Raw genomic sequence first — 27942 nt, forward strand, 5'->3', positions numbered from 1 at the left:
TGCTTAATTAATCTGCAGTTTCCAGTACTCTGAACAAGCAGAGGAATAAACCCTGAGTCTTCTGAATTCAGTTGGAGCAAAGCTATGCCCTTCATAGTCAAATTTTAAGCTACCTGTTAAATACACGTCTCTGACATTGGATAGTAAATGCTGTTTCTTCAGTTTCAGGGAAGAATGAAGTTAAATAGTAACTCCGTGCACCAGCAGATAAGTTTGTGACTGATAGTACTACCCCTCCCCCAGCTGCATGCTCAGCATTCCTTCAGAACAAATGTTCACTTGTTGCTATAGTGTCTAAAATCAGCAGTCAGGAGTGGAGGAGTGTCTTGAAGATCTGCAAGTGTGTAAAATGTAAAACCATATGTGTGGTAAAGATACTTGCCCTGACTTAATTAGCATATATCTTTTTAGGAAAAGTCTGAACTATTTATAAGGGAGCACAAGGATTTTTTGAGACTTAAAAACTTGCTCCAGAAGTGCAAAAATGTAATAGAAGCTGAGAACGCATTTTTACTTCTTTTTGTACATTTGTGATGTAGAAAGAAGAATCTTAAGACTTCAAGAACCTTAGCTAGTTTGTTAATTACCTTCCCTTCTCATCATAGGAATTAGACTAAGGAAACTGAAAATGTAGCATTAGCTAGATAAAAGTTGAGTAATGAGAGGATAAAAAAACATATCTTCTTTTTTTCAGGCAAATACAAAGTTAGGCTTTTCAAAAGCAAGAACTCTTCCAATATAGTTTGCAGCTGAAGAAACAAGGGGATACTTGGACACAAGAGCTTGTGTCTCTTAAAAAAGTCTGCCCCAACATACACGATCAGATTTGATCCATATTCAGTGCAAAAATTTGTGTTCTTAAAAGCAGTTCCTGTGTACATGTAGGAGCTTTTGTGCTTCAGAAAACACAACAAACCAAAGCAAAGCAAATCCCCTTTGCCCTAAATCAGGCTCCTAATTGTGCTCTAGGCAAACTGTATCATTGTGAATCCACCAAAATAGGTCATTTTCTCATTTCTGATCTGTCAATTTATCAAAGTTGCACCATAAAATAAGAAGGAATCCTTTTTTGTGTGCCTAACAGCATAGACTTGAGGGTCATTTAACTGACCTTAACTTCATGAAGACTTCACAGACTGAATCATTCCTTTTCCACCAGTTTGCTCTTCCTATTTATGTAGCTGGGTGGCAGGAGTGAAGCTGACTTGTTTGCTGATGCCAAGCAAGTCTTAATCTGATTTGGCACTTGCAGTGGTGTGCTCACCTTAGAGCTCATGTTGTGGTAATGGACTGGATCTAGAACTGCATGGCAGGATAGTTCTGATACAGAACCTGCACCTTGATTTTTTTTTTAAGGTAATGGTTTCCTTTCGTTTAAGGCAAGTAAGGATTTTATGGGTGCTCATTCCTTTGTCTCCTTAAAATGTCCCTTATTGTAGGGAGTTGAGGTGACTCATGTAAGGCTGTAGAAAATGGTTATGTTTAGGTTAAACTTGCATCTTAATGACACTGATTGCAGCGCGTTGTAACTGCAAATCAGGACTGGAGGAATTCTTGTGTTGAGGCTGTGGTTTAGCTGAACAGGGAGTAGATTTCCTTTGGTACCTTTTTATACTTGTTTGGAGGTGCTTGTGTGATAAAAATTACATAGGAATTCTACCTGCCAGTTTTGGTAATTTTTATCTTGGAGACTGTCAACTTAAGAAAAAAGATGGTTTATCAAACTTCACCTCTTCAGAGTTTGTGTTCTGACTTGGCTGCTCTGTTTCACATATTTGAGCAAATCCAGTTGCTGCTGCTGAAATCCTCTGTGTTTAAATTTCAAATGGCAGTGAAAAATATCTAAAGCAAGGAGCAGTGAAAAGCCATTAAATGGAACAACAAAACTTGTTTCTGTGTTTAGGGCACTTGATTATGTAGTCTTTGTACTTTATGAAGCAGCATTTAAAATGGCTTCAGTTGCTTTGATCTGGAGGGGTGATTGGAGCATGAAAGCTGGGACCTGTGTCTCTTCCCCTTATATGCATGCTTTTGTGTGTAACAGCATAGGAACCTTTGAGGCCTGGGTTGTTTTCTAATGTAAATATATCAGAGAACGTAGGGGGGAAATCAGAAAGCTTAATGTTCAAATTGTGATGATCTGTGAGACTTAGAATGACTCTGTTATTATGGATGTTGGTATGTGTACTGGGAATGCTAAAGGGAAAACTTTGGAAAGATAAAAGTATCACTTCCAACTCTGTCTGGCTATGTTTTGCTATGTCTCCTTTGGAATTGTCAGGGCAGTGCTGCAGTCACCATCCCTGAATGCGTTGAAGCAACCTGTGGAGCTGGTGCTTAGGGACATGGTTTGGTGTTGACCCTGCACTTCTGTCTGGAAGGTTGGACTGGATGAGCTTGGAGGTCTCTTCCAGCTGGGTAGATTCTGGGACTCTAGTTTTAGGATGTGGGAGTCCTGGTGAGAAAGTTTAAGATAAGATGTATTAAAAATAATGTCTTGATTAAAGTGAATTGCACCATTGTAGGTATTTGCAGAAGATATCTGTATGGTAAAGTTAGAGGATAAATGTGCCCTCTCTCACCCATGCCTTTTCAAGAAGATGTTTTGAAATCTATACGGTTGTGGACCAAATTCCTGAGCAGAGTATTGACATTTTTCCAGTCCATGCAGTTGTAGTTGATTTTGGTCTCTGTGCTGTTAACAAATGTAACACCTAAGCTGATATTCTGCTTTTGGACTATAGGCTACTGTTAGCTCTGTTAGCTTGAAGACTGTGCAGTGGTCACAAACTCCTGTTGCAGTTTTGATGTTGACAGTGATATGAATGTGTATGAATAAAGTGAGGTGCTCAAGTTACTTTGTAGTTTTGTTTAATTGGTTGCATATAGGATGTGTAGAATACTTTGTTCTACCTGCTACCACAGCTATGGGACTAAAAAGTCTGCCCAGATGTTATTTAATGCTGACATTGTGTGTAGAGAAAAAAAAAAATCTCCCTGAAATCACTAAAGTTGAAGATTCAGAGAAATAGAACAGTACTGATCAACCGAGTGGGCTGTGGTCTCAGCACACAAGTTCAGACCAACAGAAGAGCATTTTAAGGGAGGCAGCTTTTTGGAGGGATAGACCTGTATGTTCTGTGCTTCCTTTGGTAAGGTGCAACTTGCTTAAATTAAAGCTTTATATGCAGGAATTGAACGAAGACAGTTTGTGAAGGGCCTTGAGAAAGTGACCATGGTGAATGTCTTATGCTAGGAGTAAAGAAGGGGAAACTAACATTAGGATTAAGATTTTGGTGATCAAATTAAATGCTCTCTGATATTCACATTTAAATCCTTGTGTTAAGAACAGGGAAACAAGTGAGGAACAGAGAACTCTTTCTAGCTAGCTGGCTTTGGCTGATGACTAGACATGGAATTTTAGAGAAGGTTGCTGAGAACTTACTTGGAAAAGAAAGCTGTAGATGTGGAGTGTATAAATACATTGAGTTCTTGCTAATGAGGGAAGCTTATTACGCAGCACTGAATGCTTCATGCTGTCAGGTGACAAATTAAATGAGTGGTGTTTCTCTTCAGATAGGAGCTGGCCAAGTTATGCCTATTTCTAGTATAATTTTCACATTGTCTTGAGTTGAGTTTTAGTCTGCTGTTATTCACACCGCATCCTACCTCCTGCCAGCTTCAAAATGAAAGTGCTGCCTGGAGCAAGGTGTCATGGGGCTTGAAGTTCAGATTGCAACATGGGAGGCTTCCTGTTGCTGCTTCTGGGTTCCAGTTGCTTTAGGTGCTGTCCCCTTTCCTCAGACGTGGTGTTGAGACAGGTGGGAGTGAGTCAGCTGCTAGTTTGGTTTCTTTTGGTTTTCTATTTCGTGCTGAACTGTTTGTTTTTTTCTGTGTTGCTGCAAATAGGCTAAGCTAAGTTAGTTGTGATGTTGTACTCTATGTTATGGTTTCCTTTTCTGCAAGCAGGCTAAGCTAAGATAATTATGATTATGTTATATGTAATATAACTAGTAACTCCTTATCTCAAGGCTCAGTTTTGGTGTGTTCTTTTTTCCTCATCTGTGTGATGGGGGAGCAGGCAGGCTAACCTGATGGTTTTGCTTTAAACCATTATACACAGTCTGTAGCTTTTACTCACCTGCACGTCCATTCTCGGCATTGACTAGCTACAATGACAGCTTCTGTAGTGCTGGGAGGAACTGCTGTGTGAATCAAGAAGGATAAAGCAAACAGATTCTGTGGTTTGTTCTTTTTGTGTTTCCATTGTGAAGTATTTGTGAAAAAATACTAGTCAGTTAAAAATGCGCTGTGCAGCAGATTTCTGTTTTGGAGCATGTAAGTGCCAGTGTAACATCAATAACTGTGATCATGACAGTTTTGTAGCATCTTCTCTTCATACAAAATGGTCAGAAATATCTTGGTGTGAAGTATCTGACACTGGAACGTTGTATTTCTGAGCAAGAAGGAAGTCTGGAATATTGCATCTTGAGCATTCAAATGTCTTATCATTCTGTCACCCCTATGAGTTAGTCAGGCTTCACTCTTGGGTGGTGTTTTCAGCAGGACTTTATTTCTGGAGGTTCCAATAATCATTTATATTCACTAGTTTTCTGGACAACCAACGGTACAGGCTGCTGCTGCTTTAGTGGCTTGAATCTCACCTAAACTCCGAATCGATTGTGCAGAACTCTTCTATCAACAAGCTAGAAATTGAACACTTCTTGTTTAACACCCTGTAATTTCATAATCTTGCCTTTCTGGGGACCTTGAAAACTGGGTGGGCTGGCAGCAATGAAACGGCTTCTTCACTCAGAGATTCAAAGTGGAAGGAGGGAAGGAGCAGCCATGTAGAACAAGTAGTATTTTAGCCTAGAAGTATGAGCTAAAGATTGAGTTTGGTTTCTGGATTGTTAGTTGGGGTTTTTTGTTTTGGTTGGTTTTGGATTTTTTGGGTAGGTTTTTTGGTAGTTTTTGGAGGGTTTCATTTGTGTGTGTGTGGTTGTCCTTTTTTTTTTTTTTTAACAATCTCTTAATGTGCATTAGGAAAAGTTAGATTTATTTTCTTTTGAATAAGGAAAACTTTCATACTGCCCTGTCTGTGTTCCTGTTTGATGTGGTGGAGTCAACTTTTCTGGGGACAATCTTTCCTTTTTCATCTTGTTCTTTTTTTCAGGGGTTCATGCTGTGAAGTCACAGGTTTTCAGAACTCAACCCAATCCCATAACATAGTTGTTTAAAGCATAAAAGTTACCTCATTTTATTGAAACAGTTTATTCTATTAGAAGCTGTTCAGTCCAGGCATTGCTTTACTAAGTTTTATTGAAAAGACCTTGAATCAGAAATAGATAGTATCCTATCAAAGTATAGTTGCTGACCCTGGTGGAGATGACTTTCTGGTGAAAGGCTCATTGCAGATGTATTGATCCTAAAGAACACAGTCATGTGTCCACTTGGCAATTCATCATTCTAAGTTAAAATTGAGTCTATCATCAGTAAGTTTGCAGGTGACACCAAGCTAGGAGCAGGTGTCGATCTTTTGGAGGGTAGGAGAGCCCTGCTGTACTAGTTTGAGCCTAATGTTTTGGTGAGAAGAGTTAGATGACAGGCTGTGAGAAGAAAACAACGGTGATGTCTACTTCGTTCATAGGCTTGCTGAGATGTATAAGAACAAGAACACAAGCATAGATAACACAGTTGCTGCCTGGACTTTGGGCTGAACTTCTCTCTCTCTCTAACCTAACCTGCCATCTGTGTGACTAATCCACCTGCTTTGTAACCCCTCGGCCGACCCTCAAACCTACCTTAAACATAAGGCAGGATCTGGGGTAAGGTAGGTAGAGGTGGGAGAAGGTGGAAGGGTGGTTGAGAGCCCCTCCTGGGGATTCAGGTTTCTGGGAGGGCTGTTGTGTTTCTGTGTTACCTTTTAACTTGTGTATTTCTGTATATTACTGTACATATTGTAAATATCTACTTGTATATTGTGCAAAGCTGTAAATATAAAGCTTCATTCAATTTCCAGAGCCGCTGAGTCTAATCTGGGTGATTTTACAATGTGTGTGGGTCGGGTAACACCTGAACCATCACACTTGCGGAGGGACCTTGACAGGCTGGATGGATGGGCAGAGCCCTTTGCAGAGAGGCTGAGGGTGTGCAGCCTGCAGAAGAGGAGGCTCAGGGGTGACCTCATTGCTGTCAACAACCACCTGAAGGGAGGTTGTAGCCAGGTGGGGGTTGGTCTCTTCTGCCAGGCAAGCAGCAACAGAACAAGGGAACACAGTCTGCAGTTGTGCTGGGGGAGGTCTAGGCTGGATGTTAGGAGGAAGTTGTTGCCAGAGAGAGTGATTGGCATTGCAATGGGCTGCCCAGGGAGGTGGTAGATTTGCTGTCCCTGGAGGTGTTCAAAAAGACCCTGGATGAGGCACTTACTGCCAGAGTAAGATTAGACAGGGCTGGGTGATAGGTTGGCCTGGATGATCTTGGAGGTCTTTTCCAACCTGCTTGATTCTATGAAATTGTATTCTGGAAGTTCTGAAGCATAATCTTCACCTAGTTTTATTCTGAACTCCTGAGATACTGAAGAAATATGAATGATGGCTAAAAAATCCACCTAGTGTGTTCACTCTCATTTGTCAGAAACCATAAATAAGGAACCTCCAGCATTTTTTGTTACTGGTTTCTGGTCTTCAAATTTTGGGTTAATAAAAGATTGATGTATTCTAAAGATTAAACTGCATGGCTGAACACATCTGGATTCATTGACTGGAATCTCAGTGCTAGTGGAATACAAAAGTTGAAGGAATGTAGCATACAGCATATTGAAACAGATGAATGAAAAGCTGCATTGTGGCAGGTTTTCTTTCCAGAAGGCTTCCCCAGATATGCAAACAGGGAGTTCATAGATGAATTTCAATGTGAAGTAACAATTGTTCTGATGTCAGTTGGCAACTGCTTTTGGTGTCGGCAGAATGATGAGATCTTGATTATTCTGATGCAGTTAGCATGTGCATCATCTATTTTCTTGACTTTTTGAGGAAAAAAAACAATGATCCAAATTAAGGACTCTTGATTTTTGTAACTAAATTCTGAATATGAATCTAGTCTTGGTTGGCCCTATTACATAGTCAAGGAGGACTTCTGATGTCAGCTTTGACTTTTCAGGAGTACAGAATTGGTCTGTAATTGAAGTTGAGTAGGAATGCTAGTCCTGTTTAAAAACAAACACAACTCACCACAGCTTAAGAGCTCATCAGAGGCTACCCAGCAGGGTTAATGATTGGGTCTAAATGGATAGACTGATCTGTTTTGGCCAGTCCCTGTTCGGGTATTTGTTGTATTAAGCAAAAGCTCATCATGACATAAGTTTTACCTGGAAGACTGGTCTAATGGGTGTAATTCTGTGTTTTATACAAGAGCAATTTTTCTGCACAACTAGAAAGCTTACACCTTTACCCTGTTTATTTCAAAAAGAGAGAGCTGCCGCTTTTAACAAAGCAAAAAATCTCTAAACACCTTGTGCCTTTTAGTTTTCACGTAAACTTACACAACCTATTTTTAAGATGGAATTCAGTAGTTTATCAGTAGCTAGCAAACTGATTTGCTAAATGTTAAATCCTTTCTTGTATTATAAAAAAACATTTGCAAATCAAAGAGGAACTAAAACTTTGCTACTTTCAATATACCGTATTTAATAAGCTGCTTGGAGGAAATGCATTCTTACTGAATTCTTACTTCTCTAAATAAGGATTTGAGTTACTATTCTTAGGTCTTTCTTTTCCCTATTCCTATTCATGTGAAGTCCTATCTAAGGGCTTCACATGTCCTTAGGTATTCTTCATTGAAATAATTGTTTAGCTATTGCTTTTATAATGCAATTAGAACATGGGTTGCAGTAGATGCTGGAGCTCATGTTGACAAGGGCTCTGTCTAATTGTATGAGGACTGATTGTGTGAAGTTCAACAAGTGCACATGCCAGGTCCTTGACCTGGGTCACAACAACCCCATGGAGAACTACAGACCTGGGGATGTGTTGTTGCAAAGCAACCTGGAGAGGGATCTGGGAGTGCAGGCTTACAGTCACTGAACATGAGCCAGCAGTGCCCAGGTAGCTAAGAAAACAAATGGCATCCTGGCTTGGGTTAGAAACAGGGTGGGCAGCAGGGACAGGAAGGGATCATCCTTCTGTGCTCAGCACTGGGGAGGCCACACCTTGAGTGCTGTATTCAGTTCTGGGGCCCTCACTGCAGGAAAGACATTGAGGGGCTGGAGCCTGTCCAGAGCAGGGCAGCGAGGCTGGAGAAGGGCCTGGAGCAGTTGGGCGGTGAGGAGGAGCTGAGGGTGTTCAGGCTGGAGAAGAGGAGGCTGAGGGCAGAGCTTATTGCTCATTACAGCTCCTTGCAGGGAGGTTGGAGGGAGGAGGGGATAGCCTCTGCTCCTTGGTGGCAAGGGACAGGAGCAGAGGAAATGGTTCCAAGGTGCCTCAGGGGAGGTTCAGGCTGGATGCTAGGAAATACTTCTTCCCAGAGAGGGTTCTCAGCCATTGGAATGATCTGCTCAGGGCAGTGCTGCAGTCACCATCTCTGGAGGTGTTTAAGCAGCCTGTGGAGCTGATGCTCAGGGACATGGTTTGGTGGTGACCCTGCAGTGCTGGGTGGAAGGTTGAGCTGGATGAGCTCGGAGGCGTCTTCCAAAAGAATGTGTTCTGTAATTTGGTATTGTGCCTTTTAATAATGCCAAGTCAACAGAAGTTGCCATGATGGTGATTAACAAAAGAGCTGGGAATGGCTGTCTTGCTATTTTGAAAGCTTCAAGTATCCTATTTCTTGATCTGTATATGAGTAGGTAGTTTGTAATTCTGCAGGACTGAAGGGTGTTCACTTCACTAGTGGCTTTGACAGTTTTCATCCTTGGTAGAGGTTTCTATCAGGCTAAATTATTGCAGAAATTCTTTGAGTTCTTGTTTTTCATTCCTTGCAGTTGCAGCATGTTTATACAGCCAAATAAAGGAAGAAACATGATAGTTAAGATCACTGTCAAGTCAGGCAGACTCAGCAGGTCTGATGGGGCAGGAGGACAAGAAAAGTGATGAGTTTGTCTGAAATGTTGGATTGATCTGGGTCTGTTTCCTAAACTACAGAGATGGGAACTGGGTGCTTTCCACATAGTTCATTGTCACATATTGACTCAGATATTTGGAAACTACCAGTTTGTGCGCTTGTTCTTGCTACCACCCTGCAAGACTGTTCTGTCTCTTTTTCTTTTCCTTTCCTTCCTCAGGAGATTTGGATTTATGCAGAAGATGTGCAGTGGTGTGTAAAACCAGAGTTGACTCTTCTCTGTTTCAGTGGCAGTAAAAGGGGAGATGAAGTGCAGGCTGCTTAGCTGGTACCAGGAATGCAGCAATCTACTGAAGATTTGGAAAGGGAGACTTGGCCTAGGAAGGGTGGCAGTTACTTTCTGCCAGTGGCACTGTACACAACTGGCATTTAAGTGTTCTCAATCAGCTGCATTTATTCATCTTAAACTAGTGGTAGTGATATCCACAGAGTGAGTTAGTTCATGGTAGGTACTTACCAAAGACCAAATATTTAATTGTGTTTGTGAGGGTAAATGTAGAAACTATTTGTGCAAAGACACATGTTGCTTTGTTTGTAGTCAGCTTTTTCACAAGAAATGAGAAGGGTTTGTCTGTATCCCCTCCCCCTCAGTCAAAAGGCCACTCTGCATATATGTATGTGTGGTTCCAGAGAGCCACATGGCAGGTTGTTCCACTCTGATAGTACCTTTCAATGCATGTAGCATTCTTGCAAACTACTAAATGCATGAAGTAAATCACATTTTACTAATTATAAAAATCTTCAGGAAAGACCTAATTAGAATATTTACTTTGAAATTCTTCTGTAATCTGACTTCAGTAACTTTTCATGAATGTATTATTTTCCAGTTGTGATGGTTTGGGCTCTTACCCGCCCCCCCCACTTTTGGAATTGCCCCAGCTAACTCAGAAGGCCTCCAGGAATATAAATGAAGCTATTTATTTTACAGCAGCAAATATACAAGCAGCTATTTACAGCATATACAGTTATATACAGAAATATACAAAGGATAAACAATACAGAAGCGCAACTCCCCTCCCAGAAACCTGAGTCCCCAGGAGGGGTTCTCAAACCACCCCAACACCTCCCCCTGCCCTCTCAACCTTACCCCAAATCCTGAGAAAGGAATAAAGGTGCAGCTGAGAGTTTAAGAAGGAAGGTTAGTGGCAGTGAGGTTAAGGAGATGTGGCTAGGTCTGAAGCTCAAAGCAGAAAGAAAGACAAAATGGAGAATGTTATCTAATGTTTTACTACTTCTTCCCAGACTTCTCAGCGGGACTGTGAGAGAAGAGACACAACCATGTTTACCTTTTCACAGCCCATTATCTAGTTCTTTTCTCCAAAACATTCCAGCTTGCTTCAAACTAGCACACCAGTTGATTTTTCTAGACTGATACCCTACATTTGTTAGCATGACAAACTTCAGCTCTGAACAAGTCACAACAAAACAATAGCTGTATTAGTGGTTGCCCTTCTCTTACGGCTGGTTGGAGTCTGCTGCTGTTAGAAAGTGTTTGTGTCCTGGGTGCGGAAGCTGTAAACAGAATGATGTCTGCATCTCCTGCATGGGCCTGCACAGCAATGCCATGGCCACAGAGGGGAAAAACTGTTCTATTAGCCAGGATTTAAACTTGTGCTGGCAAACATTTGTTGAAATAAACAGCTTCAGAAATGTTTGGGCCACCAATAAATCAGGTCAGACAAAAGAGTACCAGCCAACTGACACAGCAGTGCCTTTTCCAACTGCGACTATTGTCAGCAGCCCTGACTTGGCAGGGGCAGTGACTGGCACTGACCAGCCTCATAAGCAAATTTTTATTTTGTTTTAAATTAAGAGAATCCATAGCTGTAAGGCAATTATTGCTTGCTAACGTTTACTAAACAAAGGCTTCCTGATGGAAATACCTCAAATTAGAAAGTAGGTAGCTTATGCTTATTTGTCCATTAAAGATAGAGGAGCAGTTACAAAATGTGGTGATGGAGGAGTGGGACGCTGGTGCTAATGAAATGGCTTGGCTAACACTTCTTATATCGGTTTTGTGCATTAGGTTTCTGAGCTTTTTCACTCCGTTCTCCTACAGAGTATGCTTTGTGTGGTTGCTGTAAGTGTTGGAAGAGTCTTTTTTCAGCTAATGCAAAGGACAGTTTAAACCCCAATCAAAGAGAATTCACAGATGGGCTGCTAAGCTCTATCCATGCTTTTCGAAGTTTTTATTTTCTTTTTCTCCTCAGTTTTAGGAGCTCTGTTGTTTATTTTGGAGGGTGGATGGCTGACCGATGGCTTTCAGGAAATACCAGGAAACTGGACAACTAAGCAAGCAGCTGTGCTCAGGCACTCAGAGTTGCAGTCCTCTGGTCTCAAGTACTAACTGGTGTTCTATGGTATTGCAATTTGTCAGAAGCTGGAAAATAGATCTTAGTTTTTTAAAAAGTTATAGCACCCATTGGTGGAGGAATTTTCTGTTTGACTTCATGTAGATGAATGTGTGCAGTGAGATAAGGGACTGAAATAAAAAATAGTGTGCATTAATTTTTATGACGTTTTTTATGAAGTAATTGAATTGCCATGGATCTTCTTGGAGATGATTTTGTCACAAATGCTTTTTCACTCTAAACAGTTATTTGGTCTACTGTTGTTTTGGTCTCTTAGCTGTTTTTTGGACTGCTTCTTTAAAACTGTTTCTGTTAATCTGGCATATTTACACTGATTTTCTACCTGAGGTTTATAAATCCATCCTGAATAGGAAATCTCTGCCTTGGTGTCTGGTGTGAGCATCGGTCACTGGTTTCCAATAGCTTCTGCCTCAACAGTGCTGCTTGTGTCACAGACCTTTTGTCTTCTGAAGGCATAGAAATAATGTTTCAGATATTTTGTAAACAAATAATACAGTTGGATGTAGCCAGACATTTGCTTATAAGAGTAAAAATAAGTAATGTCATTATTTTAGTGACAGCCTTCTACTGGATGCTGTGATAAACATTAACTCAGCAGTTCTTTTCAACTCACATCTCCCTCTGAAGCTTACAGCTTCTGTCCCAGGCTTGAAGAGGCTTGTGTCCCTTAAAGTTGTTTGGCTTTTCTTCTGCACTCTCCCTGCCCCAATTCTCCACCTTCCGCTTTTACTTTTCTCCTGAAATCTGTTGGTCAGATAAGATATTACCAAACCTTAATAGTAAGAAACTGCATTTGGGGATCAGATATGGTTTAATTTAATATTTTGTGTGATTTATGTATTTCGTATGTTTTTGTCTATATGTAGCCTGTAAGGAACCTTGAGGCTGTTTTATCCTGTAGTGAAAAGCCTGTAGCTGTGGGTCACAGTGAACTCTCCAGAAGACTCAAAGTGGGAGTAATCTTTAGGACTGGTTTGTCTGCTTTCCTGCCTTCTTTCCCCTCCTCTACTTCTTAAGGAGCCAAAAGCCTACTCACCATGTCATTAAAAGGACTTCCTTATGGCCTGTGTGCAAGGCCATTGCTGGCTGCATGATTTAGGAACTCTCTCCAGCCACAGTGTGGACACCTGTGCATCAGAAGAGAGTGACACACATTCATCTTGGCAAGGCAAAAGATGCGGTTCTGGCCCAGTGCTGCACTTGTGCAGACCATCAATTGACCATAATATTTATGGCTTTCCTGTGAGGACTGCCTGTAATCTGGTTAGAGGCAACTGATGGAGGAGGTTTGTGCCATACAACCTTCAAATGCTTCTGTAGAAGCCTATCTGTCCCAGTCCTGTCCAGTATAAATTGTTCATCCTAGTGAAGGACTGTAGAATATTTGACTGCCTTTGGAGGTTTGTAAGAAGAGATGGATGTGACTTCCTCCTTAAGTATTGCAACAATGAAGTCTGTAGACTTGATATACGTGCTAATGAGCTAACTGGAATTACCTTTACCTAATATCTTATTCCCTGAGAATAATGTTACTGTAATTTTCAGATATATTTTCTGTGTTGTCTGATGCACTTGGTTTTGTGGGCATCAGCACAGCTCTGCTGTCATTCCTTTTCCCCCATTGCTTTTGCCAGGAGCTGCCCAGTATTCTCCAACAGCATTTATTCTTGCACTGGTGGAATACAGTTGAGGCTTTGATGGATTAAAGCCCAAAAGAACCTTCAAATGGTCTGGTTTCGTTTTGACAGCTGTAGAATTTCCCTGAGTGCTAGAAGGTGGCAATGGCTGGCTTAGACTAAAGCTGTATCTAACTCATTGTCTGAGCGCCAATGACTACAAAAAGTAAATAGCTAGAGAAAAATAAAAACAAGTTGGACATGTCCTCTGAACCCAGAAATGCTTAGGGGAGTTCTTGAACTGTTGCAGGATACACTGGTTTAGTATAATAGGTCATTAGACTAAAGAGTGGAGTAGTTGAGTGAGAAGTTGTGAAAAAGTTCAAAAGAAATGAAGTTATTTCAAAGACAGCAGATCTGTAAACAGTTACTGGAGTGCACAGCAAAATCTGTGGTGTAGCAATTGTGGATGCTAAGGGCCTGGACTGCAAGAATGGGACCCGTCTTGCCTTTTAAGTGGCACCACACACTGCTATGTAAGGCACAGGCTAGCTGGACCCATGGCTTGCCCTGGTGAGGCATTTGTCTCAGCAGTAGTAACCCAGAGGGAAACTTAGAAGAACTTGTTCAGCCTCTCCTTGTTTCCATGCAAGCTTTTTGTGGAAAGAAGTTTCACAAGTCTTTCAGGTGAAGAATCAGCCTTTGCTGTTCTGAATCTGACTCATGCTTGCTCTGTCTAGTGACCCAAGGTGTGCTATATTTAACTGCAAGACATTGGTAAATAGTTAAATCTTCCCACAATTTCCCTGCCTTTTGTGAGTTTTTTTTTTTCTAATGTTCTTTTGTATCCCATATAAATAAACTTTTCTCTAGAGTCCCAGCTTCTGCTGTTGTTGCTTGCTTCAAGCCTAGAATGCTTTCTCCACTGGGTTCCAAACTGACTTACGGTGTGCCTTTAGATCCAAGTGTCTTTGTCATAGCCTACATCTACTAAAGCCTTTGTGCTGTATCATAGCTACAGGTAGTGCCAGCTTCTGGATGCTTTGCTTTTGCTGACTTTGAGTCTTCAGTTCAAAACTGTTTTGTATAAACATAACTTAAGAGAGCCCCACATCTGCATTTCTTTAATAAATTGCATAGGTGCTTCTTAATTTGCTGCTGTGTAAGATCTGTTTCCCTAGACTTCTGTGTGCCCTGTAACATATAGAGCTTTCTACTCCCATTCATCAGGAAAAAGCATGCTGAGTGCAGGTGAATGATAAAGTGTTTTTTGCATTGGTCCATCTTGTGAATCAGGTCTTCCCTTTGACCATGTGTATGCTAGTCTGAGTTGAAAAAGTGTCCTAATATTTGACGTGCAGGGTGGTAAAGCCTGAAGCAGAGCAGTGCTTGGGAGGCTGGGACTTGTCCTTGATACAGTCATGTGTCATTTGTGTGCAATTTCCCTGCCTGCCCACTGAAGAGCAGGGATGTACTGGACTGACTCAGTTGCTTTGGTGCCTCTAGCCTAGTATAATGTTCTGTAGCCAGAAGTGAAGAGCTTGGCTTTCAGTTGTTCTTAGTGATGCTGGATCCGTCTGCATTGTGCTGTGATTGTCTGTACTGACCTGTTTGTCAGCACAGAGGTGCTGTTCCTTTTGGCTCAGGATGAAAAGAGTCAGCTCTTGTTAGGTCCTCTTTTACTTTTTTGTAAGCTAGACTTTACCAAATCCAAAAGCTTTTTTACTGCAACTTGCAACACAGCACTCCAGTGCAGGTGAAACTTCATCTCTGTACAGCAGCACGTCTTCTGTAACAGGATGGGAAGGGCTTGGGGTTTAACCTGGATCTTCTGGGCAGCAACTACTTTTGTCTTTTTTTGTTCAAAACTAAGGTGACGAGGTGGGGTTTAGAGGCACACAGGAGGAGACATATGCCATAAAAATCATCATGTGTGTGTATCTGAGAACTCCACTTTCCACCTGATTCCACCAAAGTGAGGTCTTCAACTTCTTTAAGGTGCCTAAAGACAGACATATGCAGGTGTAGGCTTGTATGCTAAAGATGCTCACGATCGGACTGACACTTGACTTAAAAGACGGCCAATATTTGTCACAAATCTGTGCTTAATTCTATGAATATACAGAGATGGGCTTGAATTTGTATTGGGTGAAAAAGTCTGCAATGAACAATCCAAATCTGCTTTGGTGGGGGGTTGTTGATATATGTAACTGTCAACATGGTAGCTGGTGAAATCACATCAGAAAAAGATGCTTTCAGTCAGAACCCTTGGGACATAGGTGTAGAATTGGGGTTTTGATGTGGGTTTTTTAGTATATTTGCTTCAGCTTTTGGGAGAAATGGACATTAATTCACTGTTCTAATGTTGGTTTTGCCCCTTTTTTAATTTCTTTTTCCTTATTGTTCCCGCCTCTCTTGCCCCGCCCTCCTGCCTCTCTTGCCCCGCCCTCTTTTCATTTTTTTTCCCTCCCAGAAGATCAAGATGGCCTGCATCACATAGTACACGAACGTCTCGGGGAGTTGCTCCGTGTTTTAAAAGCAGTGATAAATAAACATCAGACTCTGAACTCAGTTGATATTCTCAGCGCTGCAGGAACAGTTATTGCAAAAGTAAAAGGTAAGGAATTACTGCCTTTCATGATCTTGGGAAATGGCAATTAGTGACTTGGCTGACTCTGTATATAGAAGAAAAGGGTTTTTAAGAGTAATACCTTAACACTTGTTTAAAAATACCATTTTTAAGTGGAAAGTAATAATGAATAACTTGTTCTCCTGTAACAAAATTCTCTTTATGTGAACATAGCTATAAAGCGACACCAAATAAATAGTAATTAAAAAAAAACCAAAGCAATAAAAAAAAACCCCTCGAACCAACCAAACACAAGTCTTTGAACTTGAGCTCTTCTTTGTGTGCATCATGTGCCCACTTGGAGTTGTGCCAGAGATCTTTGCTCAATTCTCTGAGTTGGTAGGGATGTTACTGTATTTGTAACAAGCGAAGCAATGCCAAAATGAGCAATCCAAATCCTCTGAAAGGCCTACCACTTGTAGGTTTCACAAATGGGTCATAAGCACAGAAAAAGTGTCAAGAGCAACAAAAAAAAAGTCTTGCAGGCTTATCACAGAAAAATTCAGGTTGGAAAAGACCCTCAGGATCACCAAGTCAAACCATCAACTCTACTCTGCAAGGTGCACCCTAAACCGTATCTCCAAGCACCACATCCAAATGGCCTCAAGCTGTGACTGGATAGGTTTAGACTGGACGTTCAGTTGCTGCTTGAGGCCATTGCCTCTTGTTCTATCACAAATGACTTGTGAAAAGAGACCCGCACCAACCTCTCCACGACGTCCTTTCAGGTAGCTGTAGGCAGCCATGAGCAGTCGAACTACTTTCCTTGTCTCCCATGGTATCATTGATAGATTTCGTAACTCTTGTCCTTTTTGTAAATTTTTGTGTGATGTAAAGTCTATAAGCAATCCCAGGTCACTTTCTGAATTTCTAGTGCTGAACCATCTCCAGCAGCAAATTTATGTATTCTCCCTCCTACTCTGATACTTCTGAAGCAGAGTTGGGCACCGTTGAATTACATAAACCAGTCCTTCAGAGTACTTGCAGCCCTTGGAATTTGATGCCATACGTAGCGTTTTCTCAGTGCACACAGTTCAACCATCCAGTTTCAGTTACACTAGGCAGATGCAATGGTTCACAGATTTTCATACATGCAGCTGTTTCTGCCTGATTCTTTGAATAGCTGTGTTAGGGTTTGTTCATTTCTCTTGGTAGTGTAAAGAAGAAATTGCTTTAGTACTATGCCTTTTTTTTGGCCATACAGGTAATCACAAATACCACTTAATTTTTGCCCTTGCCCCAAACAGACTTTAGTTCATATAATTAATGTTTGCCCTTGAATTTAACTACTGTTAATACATTAACTGTGAGAAAACTCTGTTTATGAGGACATACAGTCCTCATTGTGTTATTTTCGCAAAGGAAAGAAGGAAGGAAAAGGCATCTTCCAGTTGCCTTTCTCAGGTGTGTTCACATGAGTCAGGTTGTAAGCCTGTTCTTCAGGTACATCTGAAAAGTCTGTTCAGCTGTAACTTGAACTGTCTTAGAGATGATCTTGTATGATGAACAACTTCTCAAAGGAAAAAGGCATAGAATGGGGTGATTTTCTTGTAGGAACAGTCTTTGTCCTTGAGCTGGAACTAAGCCCGAGTCTGACTTTTTTTTCTCTGGTTGCATTACTCTCATTGGCAATAGTTTGGCAGTACTGAAAAATCTAACTTTAAGACTCCTGATGCAGGATCTGGAGTTCAGTGATGATAAGGTGCACGGTGCTGATCTGATACAGATGTGTTCTTCCAGCCTGAATAAATAGTATTTCTGATGGAATAAAAGATTTTGGCGTATGGTTGCTGTTGATAGCATTCTCACTAATTTCTCTGTGAGTTACTGATCTATCTCATAAGCAGCATACATTCCAGAGCTAGAATGGAGAGGCTGACTGTCTGGTTCTTTAGTTAAAGCAAACACGAACTCACTCTGTAGTGACCTGGTCTTGTAGTGTGTGCTAGTTTGAAGCAAGCTAGAATGTTTTGGTAAAAGAACTAGATAAGGGGCAGTGAAATGAAAACAATTGATGTCAACTTCTCTCACAGTCTCGCTGAGAACTCTGGGAAGAAGAAAGACTTTTTCTCCATTTTGTCTCTCACTCTTGCTTTTGCCTTGGACCTGGTCACATCTCATTAACCCTGCTCCTACTAATCTTGCTCCCTAACCTCTTGGCTGCACCTCTTTTCTTCCTGAGAACTGGGGTAAGGTTGAGAGGGCCGGGGGGAGGTGTTGGGGTGGTTTGAGAGCCCCTCCTGGGGACTCAGGTTTCTGGGAGGGGAGTTGTGCTTTTGTATTGTTTATCCTTTGTATATTTCTGTATATAATTGTATATAACTGTATATATTGTAAATAGCTGCTTGTAAATTCTGCTAGCTGTAAATAAATTGCTTCATCTATATTCCCAGGGTCCGTCTGAGTTAGCTGGGGCAAATACAAAGTGTGGGAGGGGCGGGGTAACCCCCAAACCATCACATTTTTAATTGGCTTTCCCAATGTGGGGCTAGTTATTGGAGTGATTGGAAATTAGCTCTGGGAATTAAGATGAAGCTAATCAAGCAGCTATTGTATTTGGTTGGTGCATTGCTCTGGTCTGGTTTTGTTTTCTTGACATTTAATTGGATAAAAGCTCAAATTGTTGCTTATTTCATTGATCTGGCTTATAATAAGGCTAAAGCTAAGGTTTCAGATATGTTCTGGAGCTGGGGTGATTTTATTCTTGGTTATGCTGGTTTTAATATCTCTGAGAATATTACCAAGGACATTACAGGAGCTCTGGTCAATAATGTGACAATCAATGGAAATTCTGCTTTAAATATGGCTCTAATGAGAGTTATTCAGCCTAAGACAGGAATTCCAACTGTTTGTATAGGTACATGCTCGTGTAAAACTGTTTTTCTTCTTACAGTTTTTAATATTTGCCTCATGATTTTAATTTTCATATTAATTTTGGCATTATTGGTGAAAAATTCAAAACCAGTTTCTGTAAGAGCTAGGAAAAATTCTGTGTCTCAGAAGCAGTCTCTTTCACAGCAAAACAAGGGAACACAGTTATCGGCTTCCCCCTTGCCAGCCTCTGCCCCTCCTTCTCCAAGTGCTGGGAACACAGCCAGTGTTCCTGCCAATAACATAAACAATGATAAGGATAACAAAAACAATAACGGGCAGAGTTTAGCAGGAGCCCTAGGAGGACAGGCAGGTACCCAAAATCAGAATGTCCCTAGCAAAAATGATAACACCTCAGGGTTGGCAGGCATCCCAGGAGGACAGGCAAGTAATCCTACTAATGCTGGTAACGCTAGCCCAGTCAGTCCAAATCTTAATGACACCAGCTCAGCCAATTCAAACCCCCAGCCAGCAGACCAGAACCAAAATCCTCCTGTTAAAAGCAAGGCAGATCTGAACTCACAAGCTCCAAGTCAGACCTCCAATAATTCAAATCCTCCAGCAGACACATCCAAGTCTGTTGCTGCTCAGGCCCTTCTGGCACCTGCTAAGGCAAAAGCTAAGACAAAGAGTGGTTCACAGGAGGATGTAAGAGATGGGACCTCTGGTGATCAGCAAGAAGAGGAGGAAGAGGAGATAGTTAGTCTGTGAGACCTTGTAGATGTGCTGAGACAACAATACTCAAGTGAGAGGAGTGCTGTGAGGTTAGCTGCCAAGAGAGAGGATGGTTCCAATGAGTTTAGGAATGCTATGAGGAAGGTTCTGTTAGGCCCAGTACCACCAGATCAACAGGGGGAAGAGGAGGAGGAAGATGACATCCAAGGCTCCAAGGATCCACTCAGAGAGGTCAGGGAAGTTAGGAAGGAATACACAAGGGAATCAGGTGAGCCAATCCTAAGCTGGCTAGTGAGATGCCGTGGCATTGGTGCTAATGCCCTGCAGGTAGGAGACAAGTCTGCCAAGCAGCTGGGACCACTCACTAAGGAGAGTGGAGTGGACAAACACCTAGCAAGTCCTCTTGGTAGGGTTAGCTTGTGGACACGCCTTCTGTTGGCTGTGGCTATGAGATATCCTTCCCGAGATGATTTGCCATGGGCTGCCAAGAAGTGGAACACTGTTGAGCAGGGAATTAAGCTTCTGAAGGAGTTTGCTGTGAAGGAAGTGCTTTATGGAGATCATGGCACTCATGAGCCTGACGATATTCCTTTGGGAACAGGTCTCATGAAGAAGCTTATTAAGCTTGCTCCTTCATCCTATGCTAACATCTTGGCCAGTAAGTTTCTAGCAAGGAGTGATAATGGAAGGTCTTTCACTGTTGGTGAATTCACTGATCAGCTCAGGCAGATTGAGGATAGCTTGTCACATTCTGGCCTAATCTGTGCCATAAAGACTATGACTACAGAGCTTAAGGAAGGTATTGAGAATGGCATTAGAAATAGCATGAAAGAACTGAAGGAGGATCTCAAAAACATTACCAATCTGGCAAAGGATACCATTCCTGCATCATCTGAATGGGTGCATGTTTCTGCAGTCAGGAACAGACGCCCACCTCCTGCAAGGCAATTCCAGCCCAGGAGGAGACAAATTCCACCCAGACAGCAGCAATCACGTGCGTCACTGTGGATACTTCTGCGTGACACATACGGGGAGAACATGAACAAATGGGATGGTAAACCTACTTCAGCTCTTTCAAAGAGGGTCAGGGATCTGCAGAGTGGCAGAAACAGAGGCAATAATGCCAGGAAAGTAGCTGTCACTTCTTCAGCTCCCGAGAGCAACTGCAATTGTTCCAACAGTTGCAGTTCCTCTCACAACAACACCAATCACTGTGTACACCCTACATGCCATGTTCAGCATTAGGGGTGCCCTGCCTCCAGCCAGGAGGAGGAAAGGGACAGTGGAGAGAACCGAATCTATTGGAATGTATTCATTAGGTGGCCTGGCAGTTCAAGAGTTCGAAAATACAGGGCTTTAGTTGACACAGGGGCTCAGTGTACTTTATTGCCATCTAATTGTAAAGGGACAGAGTCCATTTCTATCTTTGGAATCACTGGTGGATCTCAAGAGTTAACTAAGATACAGGCTGAGATCAGTTTAACTGGTAAAGAGTGGAAGACACATACTATTGTAACTGGTCCTGATGCGCCTTGCATTCTGGGAATTGACTTTTTGAGACAAGGTTGTTTCAAAGATCCTAAGGGTCACAAATGGGCTTTTGGAATAGAATCTGTAGAGATTGAGGATGATAAATTGAAATTGTCCATTAGACCTGAACTTTCTGATGAATCTGCAGTTGTGGGACATCATGACATAGAGGACCTGGAAGTGCCAATTGCAACTCAAACTGTTCATCATAGGCAGTACAGAACTAACCGTGACTCTTTGTTGCCCATTCATCAGCTGATTCGTCAACTAGAGGATCAGGCTGTCATCGAGAAAGCTCATTCACCTTTCAACAGTCCCATCTGGCCTGTGCGTAAACCTACAGGCGACTGGAGACTGACAGTTGACTTTCGTGCCCTCAACGAGGTGACGCCACCCATGAGTGCAGCTGTGCCGGACATGCTGGAACTCCAGTACGAGCTGGAATCGAAGGAGGCTAAATGGTATGCAACCATAGACATTGCTAATGCTTTCTTCTCTATTCCCATAGCAAAGGAGTGCAGGCCTCAGTTTGCATTCACCTGGAGAGGAATCCAGTATCAGTTCAATCGTTTGCCTCAGGGGTGGAAACACAGCTCAACCATCTGTCACTCAGTCATCCACAATGCACTGGAGAAAGGTAAAGCTCCAGAGCACATCCAGTACATCGACGACATCATTGTGTGGGGTCAAACTGCTGAGGAAGTCTTCGAGAAAGGTAACAAAATCATTGACATTCTGTTGCAAGCAGGTTTTGCCATTAAGAGAGACAAGGTCAAAGGACCTGCCAGAGAAATTCAGTTTCTGGGAGTGCGGTGGCAGGATGGTCGCCGTCACATTCCTCAGGATGTGATCAACAAAGTCTCTACCATGGCAGTTCCCACCAGTAAGAAGGACACACTTTCTTTCCTTGGTGTGGTGGGATTTTGGAGACTACACATTCCTGGTTTCAGTCAGATTGTCAAACCTCTGCACGATGTGACTCGTAAGAGAAACAATTTCGAGTGGGGACCTGAACAACAAGCAGCCTTTGATCAAATTAAGCGAGAGGTAGTCCATGCAGTGGGCTTGGGACCTGTGAGATCTGGTCCGGACATTAAAAACATTCTGTACACAGCTGCCAGTGACAATGGTCCAACTTGGAGTCTTTGGCAGAGAGCTCCAAATGAGACACGTGGTCGTCCACTTGGTTTCTGGGGATGCTGTTACAGAGGTTCAGAGACAAATTACACTGCAACTGAGAAAGAGATTCTAGCAGCCTATGAAGGAGTGAAAGCAGCTTCTGAAGTGATTGGAACTGAGTCACAATTGCTTCTAGCTCCTAGACTGCCAGTTCTTAACTGGATGTTCAAGGGCAAAGGTTCATCACCACATCATGCCACAGATGCAACCTGGTCTAAATGGATGGCTTTGATAACCCAACGAGCACGAATGGGTAATCTTGACCGACCTGGTCTGGTGGAGGTGATCACCAACTGGCCGGAAGGCACAGACTGTTCCAAACCTCCAGAGGAGAAAATAACTCGTGCTGAGGAAGCTCCTCCCTATGGTGATCTCTCTGATCAGGAAAAGAACTATGCTTTGTTCACAGATGGTTCCTGTCGTCTTGTTGGGAACAAGCGAAGATGGAAGTCAGCAGTTTGGAGTCCAACCAGGAGAGTTACCGAAACGAAAGATGGAGAAGGAGAATCCAGTCAGTTTGCTGAGGTAAAAGCTGTTCAACTTGCTCTTGATGTGGCTGAACGTGAGAATTGGCCTATCCTTTACCTCTACACCGACTCGTGGATGGTAGCCAATGCTCTATGGGGTTGGCTGAAGGACTGGAAGAAGAATGGTTGGCAGAGGAAAGGAAAGCCTAATTGGTGTGCTGATCTATGGCAGGACATTGATGCACGGCTGGAGAAAATTCCAGTGAAGGTGCGGCACGTAGATGCACACATGCCTAAGAGCAGAGCCACTGAGGAACATCAACATAACCAGAAGGCAGACCAAGCTGCTAAGATTGCTCAAGTTGATACCAACTCTGAACTTGACATTGACCTTGATTGGAAACACCGAGGTGAGCTGTTCTTAGCTCGGTGGGCCCATGACTCATCTGGACATCAAGGTAGAGATGGAACATACCGATGGGCTCGTGATAGGTCAATTGACTTGTCCATGGACGCTATCAGCCAAGTCATCTATGACTGTGACATTTGTGCTGCTATTAAGCAGGCTAAGCAAATCAAACCCTTATGGTATGGTGAGAGATGGTCAAAGTACAAGTATGGTGAAGCCTGGCAGATTGACTACATCACTTTACCTCGATCTCGTTCTGGCAAGCAGTATGTGCTGACCATGGTAGAAGCCAGCACCGGATGGCTGGAAACCTATTCAGTTCCACATGCTACTGCACGTAACACCATTGTTGGTTTGGAGAGACAGATCTTGTGGAGACATGGAACTCCAGAGAGAATCGAGTCAGACAATGGTACTCATTTCAAGAACAATCTTGTGAAAAACTGGGCCAAAGAGCATGGTATTGAATGGATCTATCACATACCCTACTATGCACCAGCTTCAGGGAAGATTGAGCGCTACAATGGTTTGCTGAAAACCACCCTAAAAGCCATGGGGGGTGGAACTCTGAAAAACTGGGACAAACATTTAGCACAAGCTACCTGGTTGGTAAATAGTAGAGGTTCAGTAAACAGAGCAGGACCTGCACAATCAGATTTGGTCCAAACAGTAGACGGTGATAAAGTTCCTGTTGTACATGAGAAGAATCTGTTAGGGAAAACTGTTTGGGTATTTTCTCCTTCGGGCGAAGGGAAACCTGTCCGAGGGGTGGTTTCTGCTGAAGGTCCTGGTCATACATACTGGGTAATGCAGGAGAATGGTGAAATTCAGTGTATTCCACAGAGAAATTTAACCTTAGCTGAGAGAGTTTAAATTCAAGCTGTTAGGAGTTTTCTGTTCTAGGTAACATCGGCGCCCAACACTGAGAGAATCTACGATAGAATCTACAGTACGTGAGCACGAACCCAACATCACCTGGGAGTCCCTGTTCTGAGCTTTTGAATCACCTACATCTGATTGAAGTGTGAACTGAACTTGTATATATTGTTTTAGTGTAAATATTGGTTTAGATTAGATTGGATAATTCTCAGCGATACTCTGAGCGAAGTAGACAAGGGGTGGATTGTGCTAGTTTGAAGCAAGCTAGAATGTTTTGGTAAAAGAACTAGATAACGGGCAGTGAAATGAAAACAATTGATGTCAACTTCTCTCACAGTCTCGCTGAGAACTCTGGGAAGAAGAAAGACTTTTTCTCCATTTTGTCTCTCACTCTTGCTTTTGCCTTGGACCTGGTCACATCTCATTAACCCTGCTCCTACTAACCTTGCTCCCTAACCTCTTGGCTGCACCTCTTTTCTTCCTGAGAACTGGGGTAAGGTTGAGAGGGCCGGGGGGAGGTGTTGGGGTGGTTTGAGAGCCCCTCCTGGGGACTCAGGTTTCTGGGAGGGGAGTTGTGCTTTTGTATTGTTTATCCTTTGTATATTTCTGTATATAATTGTATATAACTGTACATATTGTAAATAGCTGCTTGTAAATTCTGCTAGCTGTAAATAAATTGCTTCATCTATATTCCCAGGGTCCGTCTGAGTTAGCTGGGGCAAATACAAAGTGTGGGAGGGGCGGGGTAACCCCCAAACCATCACATAGTGTTTCCAACTTAATTACAAGGAGAGGAAGCTCTGGGTCATACTAAAGGAGGTGGTCTCAGTCTGCTCCATTTGTTCTGAACAAGTACTTTACTATGAAGACATGAGTAATGCCTATTAGTATTTGTTCAGCCACTGTTGTATTCCTCACATGCCTGGAGATGGAAGTGTTGCAGAGAAGAGCTGCAGGGTTTTGTCTTTTTACAACTGGTACTTGAATCCCACTTTTCAGAGGTTTCATTGTTTTGCTGCACACAGGCTGCCCCGCCCAGCATAACCTACGCTAAACGTGAAGACAGTTTGCCTTTAGCACCCATTTGGGTTTTAGACCTGTTTTTTGTGTCATACTGCTTCACGTTTGCATTCAGAATTAAGGGTGACACTGCTGGAACAGAGGTAGCTTAAGGGAAAACCCCATCCTGTTCTGGTGAGTTGTAGCCACATGAGGAATGTCAGAATCCAGGTTCTGCTCATGGTGGCCTGTTGGTGATGCATGCACTTGCAGATTTTCAGCTATGGTTATTTCACTACAAGGAATGAAATTTTATCATAAACAGGAAGCTGGAAGAATGTGAGCAGCTGGCTCAGCAGAATTGATGTCCTTTTTCCTCTGTCTTCCCAGGCTGTGTTAATGTGATACTGTGAAAAAAAGTTCATCTGACTCATCTGTTTTTTGTCAGTGGAGGACAGATATATAAAAACATGTGGAAGCACTCCCTGTCTCTGGTCAGATTTATGGCTAGAAAGAAGATTAACATGGCATGGGAAATTTCTGCCATATATTTAGCAGGGGATTAAATAGAAGCAAGCTGGGATTTACACAGTTTTATTGATTTCTTTTTAAAATTAATTTTTCTCCTTGAGAAATAGAAGCATAACTGACTTAGGTTTTAGAAAGACCTTTCAGAATCTTTGCTTAATGCTAGGATTTCAAATTTAGTTTGTATTTAGAACTTCATATGTGGGAAATAGTTATTTTACGAAGTGACAGCCTTTGCTGCAAAGTTTTTGTAACTGATGACTGTGACTCTGGCTTGTGACCTGTTCTTCTAGGTATGATGAGTTGTGCTGTGATTTCAATGTACAGACAGAATATCCCTTTAATTTACTGCAGTTGGGAATATTTTGAATAATAGTAAAAATGAGTGTGCCTTTCCTTCAGGCCTCTCAGCTCTTTTATGGGTCCTTCAGTGGGAATAATTTGAATCTGCTCGTAGTTCTCTTTGGATGTCTAATACTTCTGTTTGGGACAGATTGAAAGAAAAACTAGCTATAGTATGTTATCTTAGTCTTGCTACAGGGCATGGTGTTTGGCAGCACAGACAATGTCATGCTCACTATTTTAGACTGAGGTTGCAGGAAAACTTTAGGGGGGAAAAAAACCTTAATTTCTCTGGTTCTTATCTTGGACATGACAGGGTTCTCTGGGTCCATTTGCTTGGACTGTACTGTTTATAAATGCTTACCTGAGTATCTCATGAAGGATGTCTTTCAAATGACACCTCAGTTAGTCTGGAAGAGCTGAGAATTGCTGAAGCATCTTGCCTCAAACCTGTTTAGACTTCTATTTCTGAAAGCTCTTTCCCAACCTGGCATGCTGTCAGACTCAGAGTTGTTATTTCCCACCAAGTGTCTTCTGAATTGTTGATGATGTATATGGTTTTCCTCATCTCATGTTATAAACTGCATCTTTTAACTTAACTGAGTTAGTAGAATGAACACAGATCCCTGCTGTACAGGATTAACCCTCCAGGGGGAGTGACCTTGAACCTGACCCTAGGTGGTCTTGACCGCTCCCCAGGGGTGGGTCTGAACGCCAACAGGTGGTTAGCCCACTCCCCCTTCCTGTCTAAAGGTCTATAAAAGCAAGGGGGACTTCCTGTTCTCGCTCCCTGCCTCTCTGCTTACCAGCATCATCATCCTGTTCCTGGTTCTCTTTGTTTTACCACGTGGCCATCACCTATGAGGTAGACAAACCCATTACTATAAAAAATCACATTTTAGGCATTTATTTACACTTTTTGTATCTTGTTTTCCCTTCCCTGTACCATTGTAACTACCTCAGATACTGTTTTAATAAACTTTTCTTCTTTTAACTTTCAAATCAGAGTGAGATTATTTATTTGGCTGTGCTTATCTTTTCTCTCTCTACATCTAGTTCCTTTATTTTGGGAAAGAAGGAGGAAGAGGGAAGGGCACTCTCTAAGTTGTTATCGGTGCTATCAAATATATATTTGAGTCTCTGGGAATTTGAATTAGAACTGAGACACCTGCTAAAGCTGAAAGCTGCACATTACATGTAGAAATTCACTTTTTAGGTGTGGGTTTTTTTTCCTGATAGTTCTGCATCAAGGTTAAATTCCTCTACCAAGGTGAAATAACTTCAGCCTTGTTGCTGTAATACAAATTCACAGTAAAACTGAGGGAATGAGTAGGAAACAGTTCTTGAAACTTGTCTTGTTTGCATCCAGCTAAAGTTGGAGTGACTGCCAAACTTGATAGTAACTACAGGCTGGGGAAATTATATAGCAGAGTGAACTAAAAGTAGAACAGTGGGGCCTGGACCTCCTACTGATGCTGTTTATCTGTGAAATCCTGGCAATACTCTTCTTCTTTCCAGTCTGCATACTCCTGCTCTTTACTCAGGTTCCTCCTCCTGTGGTGTTTTTTTTTTTTTAAACATTATTTCAAAGACAGAAGTTAATAAGTATTGAACATCTTCATTTGGGGAAAGGGAGTTGTGTGGTTGTTTTTTTGTGGGTTTTTTTTTTTTTTCCTTCTTCCTGTTTGGGTTTTCTGTTTTCTTGGGTGGTGAATTTGGTTTGGAAATTTTTCTGAAAGGTTGTTGAAAGCAATGTTGGGAATTTAAGAACAGAAAATGTGTTGCAGAAGTATTCCGTTCCAGTGGGTCAGACAGCTGCTTACTGCTTAGAAGTATGAACTGAAGACGTGTTCCTGTGTAACGAAACAGATGTTAGCATTACTATATCTGTATATTAGGTATGAGAAAATTGACCTGCACAGAGTACATTCTGGTGTAAGTTAGACTTGTCCAGGCTCTACAGACAGCTGGCAAGGTAGCTTTGCTGCTGCCAGTCCTGCACGTGTCTATTGCGGGGTGGGGGGAGGGGGGGGGGCGGGGAGGAGGAAGCAAGAGAACTCTTGCAGTCTCCAGCGTGGCTGCTTCCTCTGGGTTTCCTGTGCTATTTTGATTCTATTGGAAGGGGACAATGGCACTGCAGAAGCTTGTGTGCTGTGGTTGTCGTGAGCAAAGCATCATGTTTTAAAGGCCCTGATTGCACTTCGGTTTTGACAGCTGACAGCTGCCTCTTCCTAGTTTCAGAAGCATTGCTGAAGTGTTCTCTAGTGTTGCTTCAGTTTATTGTGTTCTCGCTTCCAAAAACTCTGTGGCTGTTGTTGGTTCCCCAGCC

The 27942-nt window shown here is 42.2% G+C and overlaps 1 protein-coding gene across 6 annotated transcripts in view; it reads left to right on the forward strand.

Moving 5' to 3' along the window:
- ARHGAP29 (Rho GTPase activating protein 29) overlaps positions 1–27942 on the forward strand; it is a 65861-nt gene that overhangs the window by 11322 nt on the left and 26597 nt on the right. For 5 of the 6 annotated variants that reach the window (XM_064147311.1, XM_064147310.1, XM_064147315.1 and 2 more), the window contains one exon: positions 15579–15722. In XM_064147311.1, coding sequence (XP_064003381.1) covers positions 15579–15722 — 144 coding nt within the window. The remainder of the gene's footprint in view (positions 1–15578; positions 15723–27942) is intronic. The other variant, XM_064147314.1, reaches the window with a different exon arrangement.

This window comes from Pogoniulus pusillus, chromosome 8 (genome assembly GCF_015220805.1).
Source record: "Pogoniulus pusillus isolate bPogPus1 chromosome 8, bPogPus1.pri, whole genome shotgun sequence".
Taxonomy (NCBI): domain Eukaryota; kingdom Metazoa; phylum Chordata; class Aves; order Piciformes; family Lybiidae; genus Pogoniulus; species Pogoniulus pusillus.